General features: G+C 33.3%; 2 protein-coding genes across 2 annotated transcripts; one reads left to right on the forward strand and one right to left on the reverse strand.

Annotated features, from left to right (window-relative positions):
- The first annotated feature begins 2923 nt into the window (after positions 1-2923).
- LOC141398201 (uncharacterized) lies at positions 2924-9049 on the forward strand. The gene is made up of 3 exons (XM_073975434.1): positions 2924-3132; positions 3202-4349; positions 8991-9049. The coding sequence occupies exons 1-3, from the start codon at positions 2924-2926 to the stop codon at positions 9047-9049; spliced, it is 1416 nt and encodes a 471-aa protein (XP_073831535.1).
- Positions 9050-9810: 761 nt separating this feature from the next.
- LOC141398202 (uncharacterized) lies at positions 9811-11828 on the reverse strand. The gene is made up of 4 exons (XM_073975435.1): positions 11620-11828; positions 10265-11550; positions 9868-10222; positions 9811-9817 (listed from the first exon to the last, which is right to left on the reverse strand). The coding sequence occupies exons 1-4, from the start codon at positions 11826-11828 to the stop codon at positions 9811-9813; spliced, it is 1857 nt and encodes a 618-aa protein (XP_073831536.1).
- Between the last annotated feature and the right edge of the window lie 238 nt (positions 11829-12066).

Below are 12066 nucleotides of genomic sequence, written 5' to 3' on the forward strand. Positions count from 1 at the left end.
AGACATCGATTTTTGTATTTTTGTCGCCGGCTGGGACCACAGTGCATTGGACTGAAAAATTCGACAAAGCCAGTTAGTGAAAAGAAAGATTATAGATAAAATCTTTAAAATCCTCAATGAATAATTCGGATTGACAATGAACTCAAAGAAATATGGTTGAAAATACCTATTTCTAAATTGCAAAGTTTAAAGACGTACACTGCGGGCCAGCAACTCGGATTAGTAGATTCACACGGTGATCTTAGTAGGGGGGTAATGCCGATTCTGGACCAGTAATTTGATACCTTTTTACCTCCTGTCTGTGTGAGCGTGTGTGTGTGTGAGAGAGAGAGTGTGTGTGTGTGTGTGTGAGAGAGAGAGCAAAAAGCGAGAGAGAGAGAGCGTGTGTGTGTGAGAGAGAGTGTAAACACGACATTAGGGTGTACCGAAAAAAAAATTCGTTAAATTATTAGGGTGTATCGAAAAAAAAATAGCTTAAAAATATTTACCCACATTTTAGTTTGAACTGCTAAATATTACCTTCAAAATATGAGGTTAAACCACATTTATCGTTTTAAACCACTGTGCGAGTGAGTTGTATTCAAGCAAATAGCTGAGTCTGAGTATACTTATATGAGAGAACCACAATATACCTCCTTAATATGGGGAATAGGGGGGAGAGAAAACAAGATTTGGGGGAGGAGGAGGACCTTGAGGGAGTCTAAGCATTTGAGAGGAGAACTACAAGTAGAGTTGTATATTTAGCTTGATGAATGTTTCTCCAGAGAGTAAGTCTAAATTAAAGACATATGTGGCGGTTGAGAGCGTTATGAGAGACCCACATTTTCGCTAATGTAAACAAAAATACTGTTCAATGTATATGTAAGCGTTTAAATATAAGCGAGGCAAAATATGAAACAATGTTGCATATTTTACCTCCTGTATGTGTGAAGCAAAATATGAAACAATGTTGCATATTTTACCTCCTGTGTGTGTAGGAGTAAGCTATATTTTACCCCCTGTGTGTGTGGAAGCAAAATATGAAACACTGTTGCATATTTTACCTCCTGTATATGTGCTGCAGAGAGCGTGACTGAGATTTGAGGAGAGAACCACATTTAACCTGTATATGTGTGGGAGGGAGCCAGACCGAGAAGTTGAGAGAGAACCACATTTGATCGCTAATGTAAACAAAATACATTTCAATACATATCTGTCTGTAAGCAGGCCTAATCATGCACGTAATCAAAGAGAATTTTTCCGTCCGTCCACCAATCTGTCCGTAAGCATGTTCAATTATGTTCATAACTTAACACATGTATCCCCAATTAATTTCACAATATTGTGAAATTATTGATGGTGGTCAGTTGACAATTTTCGTATAAAAAGCAAATAATCTTAAATAAGATTCAATGTATACCGAATTAATTTCACAAGTTTGTGAAATTATTGATGATGGTCAGGTTCGTTCGTCTTTTGATTTTCATAACGCTATGAGTTGAGATGAATGTCAGAGTTTCTCATATTGCAACAAAAACCCAAGAGTAAACATTAAGTGACCATGAAATGATTCTTACAACTGGTGGTCGATACATTGACCAAAAATTTGATTTTTTTTGTCAACGAGCATTTAGGCAATTTGTTTACATTTAACAAATGTAAACAAATCTGCAGTGTTCATTGCTACAAGAATATTTCTTTGGTCATAGGAAATCTTGCCCTTTGTGGTTATTATACACAGCTTGAGTATAATATGCATGTGACGTGAGTGTTGACCATAATATGGTGGGAGAGGGGGTTCAAGTGTGAGGTGGGGGTATGGTTGAGGGGGGATTTTGATGCTGGAATACAAAGGAAAGATCGATTCATCCAAATAATTATATATTGACGGGATTTGATGAGAACGTCATCAGTACTTAACAAGTCACGGATTATTCAACATCGCATTCCAAAATTCTCATTGCTTTTAAAAATGGCTCCCCATATCTGCAATTATTGTGCTATTACTTTCAATGTTAAACGTGAGTTTTTAAAGCATGTGAAAATGCATTGTAACGATTGCGGTCAGCTGTTTAGCAATGTTTACCAACTAAAATTCCACCAATTATCAACACATATTAATCAACAACAACAACAACACCAACCACAAGAATCACCAACTACATCACAGATGCAAGCAAATAAAATGGACAAAATTAATCGATCCGATAAATTATGTGAGGAGTGCAACGTAACAGTGAAGAATATGATATCTCATATTCGTAGTGACAATCATCGCCGTGTTGTTAGAAAAAATTTGGAAAAAAATATAAAAATTATAAAAAGTGCATTCAATCAGAACATTACTTCTTATGAAGTGGAAAATACTAAAGACCTTATACTACCCCGTGATTTCCTAAAAGATGCTAAAGACTCAATAATAAAATGTTTAAAATTTGAGTTGGGTGAAAAAACAAGTATCAAGATCAATATAGAGCTGCAGGGATAGTATATCAAACCCACGGCTGTAAAAGAGAATCCATCAAAATCTACCGAGTCGACAACAACAGAACAAGTTTTTAATCACATTTCCAAGTCTGTAGTAGTATCCCTAGGAGATGATCTAGAGGAAATCTTTACCAACCATGAAAATGAGCTTGTCGACAAATCAGACGAGTTTCAAGAAAGAGGTTCTGGTTGGGCATTGGAAAAACTTTTAAAAATTGATCTCAATATTAAAAAAGTTAATTTAACTCGAGGTTCGCAATTCATCCCAACACCAACAACATTGAGAACAAAACATGCATGCATAAACATTCAAAACAAAGATGAATATTGCTTTAAAAGGTGTATGGTAGCGGCACTAAGTTTCCCGAAAAAAACACATGTCGATAGACCATCTACATATAAAGTCGATATCAAGCAGGACATCATTCGTCTCGATACAGGAATAACATTAAACTTTATGGGTTTAAGTTTTCCATTGGCTCTAAAGGATGTAAAACAATTTGAAAAAGCCAACCCCGAAATCAGTGTAAATGTTTTCGGATATGAGCGAAATTCCATTGAAGGCCCATACTACCTTACAAAGGAGGAAAAGAGACATCATGTTAACCTGATTTTACTCAACGATGGAGATAAATTCCATTATATATGGATCAAGAATATGTCACGGTAATATAACAACATTCAATAGTACTCAAATTATATACTAATTTATTTTCTAATTCTGTTATCTTTCAGCCTTTTATCAGCTCAAATATCAAAACATGGACACGCGGTATATATCTGTAACGGTTGCATCCAACCCTTTCATGTTAAGGAGGAGCTCGATGTTCACAAAAAACAATGTGGCGGTGTAGTTTGCAGCATGCCCCAGACTAAGAAGGATGCCATAGTTAAATTCGTAAACCACAAAAAGAAGGAGAAAGTAGGATTCTCTATCTACGCAGATGCTGAGAGCGTATTGAAACATAAGGAGCAGGAACCCAATATCAACAGAAAAACAGAGCAAGTAAAAGAGCACATCCCATGTGCTTTTAGTTATAATATAAAATGTAGTTTTGACTCTAATTTAGATAAGTTCTTTATTTATACTGGCCCCGACGCGCCAAAAGTCTTCTTAGAGAATTTAATAGAAGATTGCAAGTTTTTATATAATAACTATTTGACAAAAGTCCAACCAATGATTACTTTAACACCCGAAGAAGAATCACAATTTAAAACAAGTATCAACTGCCACATATGTGATGAGTCGTTAGGTGGTGATAGGGTCCGCGATCATTGCCACTTAACTGGTAAATATCGAGGCGCTGCCCATAATCAATGTAATCTGAAATATCAAGTTCCGAAATTCATTCCAATATTTTTCCATAATTTTTCGGGCTATGATTGTCACCTATTCTTTAAAGAATTAGCTGAATTTGGAGGAGAAATTAAAGTTATTCCGCAAAATAAGGAACTGTATATCTCCATGTCCTATTTTATCAATATGAAAAAAGATGAGCCTACTGACACCACTAATTCAAACAGTACAGTTGTTGTAGACGAAGAAGAGGAAACAAGTGATGAAGAGTATTCAGAAGAAGAAGAGGAAGGAGGGGAGGACAATGAAAAAGACAAGAAGAAAAAGAAGAAGAGGCAAAATAGACTCGAATTACGTTTCTTAGACAGTTTTAGGTACATGTCTACAAGTTTAGACAAATTGGCGAAGAATTTGCCTAAAGATGCTTTCCACGCCGTAAAGGCACATTTCCCGAATGAGGAAGATTTTGCTCTATTGAAAAGGAAAGGTGTTTTCCCTTACGAATATCTATCATCATTCGAAAAATTGGATGAGACTCAACTACCACCCATTGAAGAGTTTCACGATAAGATGAAAGATAGTGAATGTTCAATAAATGACTATACCCATGCAAAAAAAGTCTGGACACATTTTCGTTGTAAGACTTTGAAAGACTACATGGAATTATACTTGAAAACAGATGTTCTCTTATTAACGGACATTTTTGAAAATTTCAGAGACTTGTGTAAGGGAATTCATTCTTTAGACCCTTGTCAATACTTCACAGCCCCATCTCTATCTTGGGATGCAATGCTTCTCTGCACCAAGGTTGAACTTGAGCTTTTTACAGATATAAATATGTACAATTTCTGTAAAAACGCAATAAGAGGCGGTTTAACTCAATGTTCAAATAGACATTCTGTAGCGAATAATGAAGATGCTCCCAATTATGACAAAAACAAACCCGAAGTAAACATATATTACTTGGACGTCAATAATTTATATGGAACAGCCATGACAAAACCTCTCCCAGAAAAAGATTTCAAGTGGGAAGAGGACTGGGAAAAATTTAATGATCCTAAAGTAATAGAAGCAATTCCAGAACACAGTAAAACTGGATATATTTTAGAAGTTGATCTCGAGTATCCAGTACATCTTCATGATCAACACAATGATCTTCCTTTTTGTCCAGAAAATAAATGCGTTGGGGGTTCCAAAACCAAAAAGTTAATAGCAGATTTGACGGACAAAACGTCATACACAATACACTACTCAGCTTTACAACAATGTTTAAAGCATGGCCTAGTTCTTAAGAAGGTGCATAGGGTTTTATCTTTCAAGCAACGTGCTTGGTTAGCTCCATACATATCAAAGAATAATATGCACCGAGAAAACGCTAAAAATGTATTTGAAAAAGATTTTTTCAAATTGCTAAATAACTCGGTGTACGGCAAGACTATGGAAAATATAGATAAGAGAAAAACTGTTAAAATTGTAACAGAGTGGGAGGATAAGAACAACCAGAGGAAAAGAGATGTAGCTAGCAAGCTAATTGCTAAACCAAATTTCCATAGTCTTTCTATTTTCTCTGAAAATATGGTAGCTATCCAGATGCGAAACGAAAAAGTAAAATATGATAAACCATTATATTTAGGCTTTTGCGTGCTAGAAATATCAAAGGTGTTGATGTACGATTTTCTTTATAACTTTCTCAAAGCAAAATTTGGTGATGCCTTTATTTTAAATTATATGGATACGGACTCCTTCATAATAACATTTATTGGACTGAATCTATATAGGAAATTGACTAGGAAAGAAATAGAGGAAAGGTTTGACACCTCAGACTTTTCCCCTAATAATAAATATGATATTCCTCTCATCAATAAAAAGAAATTGGGCATGATGAAGGATGAAAATAATGGCCAAACCATTCTTGAGTTTGTAGGCCTTCGTCCTAAAGTCTATGCTATCAAAGTAGTTGGTAGCGAAGACGTGAAAAAATCTAAGGGTGTAAAGAAATCTGTAATAAAAAAATATACAATAGATACATATAGAGAATGTCTTTATCAGAAAAAAGTTTTGTATGATACAATGTATTCATTTAGGTCAAGGCAGCATACTATAACCACAGACAAAATTACAAAAATATCTCTAAGCCATCAAGACGATAAACGCTATATAAGAGAAGACGGCATAAGTACATATGCTTGGGGCCATTATAAGTTAAATAACATATATGAGCATTTAAACTTGGATAATTTAGATCTACCTGTCCCAATGGACATTGATTAAAATGTAAATTTATTAAATTAAGGAATAAAATAAATGAAGCAAATTCATGTACATATATCTATATAAACAATAATTTAAATGTAAATATTAATTGTCTTATTACTAGTATTACAACTTATTATCATTAAAATTTCAGCATTATTTGCATACTACTTTCTAGAAATTACACATGGTATTTGTATTAATCTTTTTAACAACGTTTTACTAAGTAACAATATAATATTATTATTACTAACTTTACACATAAACACCATTATTTTTACTAAATATCTATGTACTATTACTAACTACATACATTTATAATGTTTTTTGAAAAAATAAAAATAAAACAATACTTTTTATATTTGAAATTACAAAACAATGTGTTTTATTTCATTATTGAGTTTACATGATATAAAGGTAAGTATACAAAGAACTTATACTATTTTTCGAACGATTCCAGTCAATGGAACATACTTCACCAGACGATCATGGATAATTAAGCAATATGCTGAGGAATTGGTATATTGGTTTCAAATTGAATTTTTAAATCGATAGGTCCATTCTTCACAGCTTCATTTTGGTTGCTGATGTCAATAACAGCAATGGGGTTGTCTTTAAACCTTGAATATGTGAGAAGTGGTAGTGGATCCCTCATATAATAAGATTGTTGAAACTTGGCATACATGTCATAGAGTACTGCATGATTAATATATAATATCTAACTCTCGTAGTTCTTCAATTATAGAAACCATCTCAATTGTATGGTCACATTTTCCACTTTGATTTGATTCTACCAACAGCTTTAGTCGTTCAACAAGAACATTGGGATCGTTCCAATATACATATTGAGGTTTTTCGGGATTTACTCTCATTAGGCCTTTACCAGTATGAGTGCCATCGATTATCTTCTTTATTATATTGGTGTATTTATATCCTTTGTTAGATTTTACTCGTTCATTATGGTTGTAGTTCACTTTATGTGCATTGGAGTTGAGTACAATTTTCTTATATATCTCCAACTCTGATTCATCGTAGTTTTTGGGTTTTTGTTGAAAGAGAAGTTCAAATAAGCCTGGTGTGAGCGCCCAATTCTGGTTTCCTACGATAATTTTTTCATTATTTATTTCTAATGGTTTATCTCCAAATTTCCATTCCCCAGGTTGATTAAAATCAACTTTGTACATCAAAACATATTTAAATTTTTCACCATGTTTACAAATTTTAACATTTTAAATTATTTTTAGTGTAGCAATTCACCGATGCATCTACCTTGTTTCTTGTGCCAGCTTGCAACTTTTTGTATTTTCTAGCAACATGTTGCAAAAAACAGAGTTGTATACGAGGATTTATGCAAGATTTCCCATACAAAAATAGATCCTCGTATACAACTCTGTTTTTTGCAACATGTTGCTAGAAAATACAAAAAGTTGCAAGCTGGCACAAGAAACAAGGTAGATGCATCGGTGAATTGCTACACTAAAAATAATTTAAAATGTTAAAATTTGTAAACATGGTGAAAAATTTAAATATGTTTTGATGTACAAAGTTGATTTTAATCAACCTGGGGAATGGAAATTTGGAGATAAACCATTAGAAACAAATAATGAAAAAATTATCGTAGGAAACCAGAATTGGGCGCTCACACCAGGCTTATTTGAACTTCTCTTTCAACAAAAACCCAAAAACTACGATGAATCAGAGTTGGAGATATATAAGAAAATTGTACTCAACTCCAATGCACATAAAGTGAACTACAACCATAATGAACGAGTAAAATCTAACAAAGGATATAAATACACCAATATAATAAAGAAGATAATCGATGGCACTCATACTGGTAAAGGCCTAATGAGAGTAAATCCCGAAAAACCTCAATATGTATATTGGAACGATCCCAATGTTCTTGTTGAACGACTAAAGCTGTTGGTAGAATCAAATCAAAGTGGAAAATGTGACCATACAATTGAGATGGTTTCTATAATTGAAGAACTACGAGAGTTAGATATTATATATTAATCATGCAGTACTCTATGACATGTATGCCAAGTTTCAACAATCTTATTATATGAGGGATCCACTACCACTTCTCACATATTCAAGGTTTAAAGACAACCCCATTGCTGTTATTGACATCAGCAACCAAAATGAAGCTGTGAAGAATGGACCTATCGATTTAAAAATTCAATTTGAAACCAATATACCAATTCCTCAGCATATTGCTTAATTATCCATGATCGTCTGGTGAAGTATGTTCCATTGACTGGAATCGTTCGAAAAATAGTATAAGTTCTTTGTATACTTACCTTTATATCATGTAAACTCAATAATGAAATAAAACACATTGTTTTGTAATTTCAAATATAAAAAGTATTGTTTTATTTTTATTTTTTCAAAAAACATTATAAATGTATGTAGTTAGTAATAGTACATAGATATTTAGTAAAAATAATGGTGTTTATGTGTAAAGTTAGTAATAATAATATTATATTGTTATTTAGTAAAACGTTGTTAAAAAGATTAATACAAATACCATGTGTAATTTCTAGAAAGTAGTATGCAAATAATGCTGAAATTTTAATGATAATAAGTTGTAATACTAGTAATAAGACAATTAATATTTACATTTAAATTATTGTTTATATAGATATATGTACATGAATTTGCTTCATTTATTTTATTCCTTAATTTAATAAATTTACATTTTAATCAATGTCCATTGGGACAGGTAAATCTAAATTATCCAAGTTTAAATGCTCATATATGTTATTTAACTTATAATGGCCCCAAGCATATGTACTTATGCCGTCTTCTCTTATATAGCGTTTATCGTCTTGATGGCTTAGAGATATTTTTGTAATTTTGTCTGTGGTTATAGTATGCTGCCTTGACCTAAATGAATACATTGTATCATACAAAACTTTTTTCTGATAAAGACATTCTCTATATGTATCTATTGTATATTTTTTTATTACAGATTTCTTTACACCCTTAGATTTTTTCACGTCTTCGCTACCAACTACTTTGATAGCATAGACTTTAGGACGAAGGCCTACAAACTCAAGAATGGTTTGGCCATTATTTTCATCCTTCATCATGCCCAATTTCTTTTTATTGATGAGAGGAATATCATATTTATTATTAGGGGAAAAGTCTGAGGTGTCAAACCTTTCCTCTATTTCTTTCCTAGTCAATTTCCTATATAGATTCAGTCCAATAAATGTTATTATGAAGGAGTCCGTATCCATATAATTTAAAATAAAGGCATCACCAAATTTTGCTTTGAGAAAGTTATAAAGAAAATCGTACATCAACACCTTTGATATTTCTAGCACGCAAAAGCCTAAATATAATGGTTTATCATATTTTACTTTTACGTTTCGCATCTGGATAGCTACCATATTTTCAGAGAAAATAGAAAGACTATGGAAATTTGGTTTAGCAATTAGCTTGCTAGCTACATTTTTTTCCTCTGGTTGTTCTTATCCTCCCACTCTGTTACAATTTTAACAGTTTTTCTCTTATCTATATTTTCCATAGTCTTGTCGTACACCGAGTTATTTAGCAATTTGAAAAAATCTTTTTCAAATACATTTTTAGCGTTTTCTCGGTGCATATTATTCTTTGATATGTATGGAGCTAACCAAGCACGTTGCTTGAAAGATAAAACCCTATGCACCTTCTTAAGAACTAGGCCATGCTTTAAACATTGTTGTAAAGCTGAGTAGTGTATTGTGTATGACGTTTTGTCCGTCAAATCTGCTATTAACTTTTTGGTTTTGGAACCCCCAACGCATTTATTTTCTGGACAAAAAGGAAGATCATTGTGTTGATCATGAAGATGTACTGGATACTCGAGATCAACTTCTAAAATATATCCAGTTTTACTGTGTTCTGGAATTGCTTCTATTACTTTAGGATCATTAAATTTTTCCAAGTCCTCTTCCCACTTGAAATCTTTTTCTGGGAGAGGTTTTGTCATGGCTGTTCCATATAAATTATTGACGTCCAAGTAATATATGTTTACTTCGGGTTTGTTTTTGTCATAATTGGGAGCATCTTCATTATTCGCTACAGAATGTCTATTTGAACATTGAGTTAAACCGCCTCTTATTGCGTTTTTACAGAAATTGTACATATTTATATCTGTAAAAAGCTCAAGTTCAACCTTGGTGCAGAGAAGCATTGCATCCCAAGATAGAGATGGGGCTGTGAAGTATTGACAAGGGTCTAAAGAATGAATTCCCTTACACAAGTCTCTGAAATTTTCAAAAATGTCCGTTAATAAGAGAACATCTGTTTTCAAGTATAATTCCATGTAGTCTTTCAAAGTCTTACAACGAAAATGTGTCCAGACTTTTTTTGCATGGGTATAGTCATTTATTGAACATTCACTATCTTTCATCTTATCGTGAAACTCTTCAATGGGTGGTAGTTGAGTCTCATCCAATTTTTCGAATGATGATAGATATTCGTAAGGGAAAACACCTTTCCTTTTCAATAGAGCAAAATCTTCCTCATTCGGGAAATGTGCCTTTACGGCGTGGAAAGCATCTTTAGGCAAATTCTTCGCCAATTTGTCTAAACTTGTAGACATGTACCTAAAACTGTCTAAGAAACGTAATTCGAGTCTATTTTGCCTCTTCTTCTTTTTCTTCTTGTCTTTTTCATTGTCCTCCCCTCCTTCCTCTTCTTCTTCTGAATACTCTTCATCACTTGTTTCCTCTTCTTCGTCTACAACAACTGTACTGTTTGAATTAGTGGTGTCAGTAGGCTCATCTTTTTTCATATTGATAAAATAGGACATGGAGATATACAGTTCCTTATTTTGCGGAATAACTTTAATTTCTCCTCCAAATTCAGCTAATTCTTTAAAGAATAGGTGACAATCATAGCCCGAAAAATTATGGAAAAATATTGGAATGAATTTCGGAACTTGATATTTCAGATTACATTGATTATGGGCAGCGCCTCGATATTTACCAGTTAAGTGGCAATGATCGCGGACCCTATCACCACCTAACGACTCATCACATATGTGGCAGTTGATACTTGTTTTAAATTGTGATTCTTCTTCGGGTGTTAAAGTAATCATTGGTTGGACTTTTGTCAAATAGTTATTATATAAAAACTTGCAATCTTCTATTAAATTCTCTAAGAAGACTTTTGGCGCGTCGGGGCCAGTATAAATAAAGAACTTATCTAAATTAGAGTCAAAACTACATTTTATATTATAACTAAAAGCACATGGGATGTGCTCTTTTACTTGCTCTGTTTTTCTGTTGATATTGGGTTCCTGCTCCTTATGTTTCAATACGCTCTCAGCATCTGCGTAGATAGAGAATCCTACTTTCTCCTTCTTTTTGTGGTTTACGAATTTAACTATGGCATCCTTCTTAGTCTGGGGCATGCTGCAAACTACACCGCCACATTGTTTTTTGTGAACATCGAGCTCCTCCTTAACATGAAAGGGTTGGATGCAACCGTTACAGATATATACCGCGTGTCCATGTTTTGATATTTGAGCTGATAAAAGGCTGAAAGATAACAGAATTAGAAAATAAATTAGTATATAATTTGAGTACTATTGAATGTTGTTATATTACCGTGACATATTCTTGATCCATATATAATGGAATTTATCTCCATCGTTGAGTAAAATCAGGTTAACATGATGTCTCTTTTCCTCCTTTGTAAGGTAGTATGGGCCTTCAATGGAATTTCGCTCATATCCGAAAACATTTACACTGATTTCGGGGTTGGCTTTTTCAAATTGTTTTACATCCTTTAGAGCCAATGGAAAACTTAAACCCATAAAGTTTAATGTTATTCCTGTATCGAGACGAATGATGTCCTGCTTGATATCGACTTTATATGTAGATGGTCTATCGACATGTGTTTTTTTCGGGAAACTTAGTGCCGCTACCATACACCTTTTAAAGCAATATTCATCTTTGTTTTGAATGTTTATGCATGCATGTTTTGTTCTCAATGTTGTTGGTGTTGGGATGAATTGCGAACCTCGAGTTAAATTAACTTTTTTAATATTGAGA

Source organism: Musca autumnalis, unplaced genomic scaffold (assembly GCF_047663935.1).
Source record: "Musca autumnalis isolate F117 unplaced genomic scaffold, ASM4766393v1 scaffold_3, whole genome shotgun sequence".
Taxonomy (NCBI): domain Eukaryota; kingdom Metazoa; phylum Arthropoda; class Insecta; order Diptera; family Muscidae; genus Musca; species Musca autumnalis.

Excerpts from the sequence above, each read along its gene's own strand:
- LOC141398202 (XM_073975435.1), bottom strand. The coding sequence starts at position 11,828 with ATGGGTTTAAGTTTTCCATTGGCTCTAAAGGATGTAAAACAATTTGAA. Across the intron at positions 11,551-11,619 it reads TGGATCAAGAATATGTCACG|CCTTTTATCAGCTCAAATAT; the intron begins GTAATATAACAA and ends GTTATCTTTCAG. Across the intron at positions 10,223-10,264 it reads TGAAAATTTCAGAGACTTGT|CCCCATCTCTATCTTGGGAT; the intron begins GTAAGGGAATTC and ends AATACTTCACAG.
- LOC141398201 (XM_073975434.1), top strand. The coding sequence starts at position 2,924 with ATGGGTTTAAGTTTTCCATTGGCTCTAAAGGATGTAAAACAATTTGAA. Across the intron at positions 3,133-3,201 it reads TGGATCAAGAATATGTCACG|CCTTTTATCAGCTCAAATAT; the intron begins GTAATATAACAA and ends GTTATCTTTCAG. Across the intron at positions 4,350-8,990 it reads TAAGATGAAAGATAGTGAAT|ATTTCTTTACACCCTTAGAT; the intron begins GTTCAATAAATG and ends TTTTTATTACAG.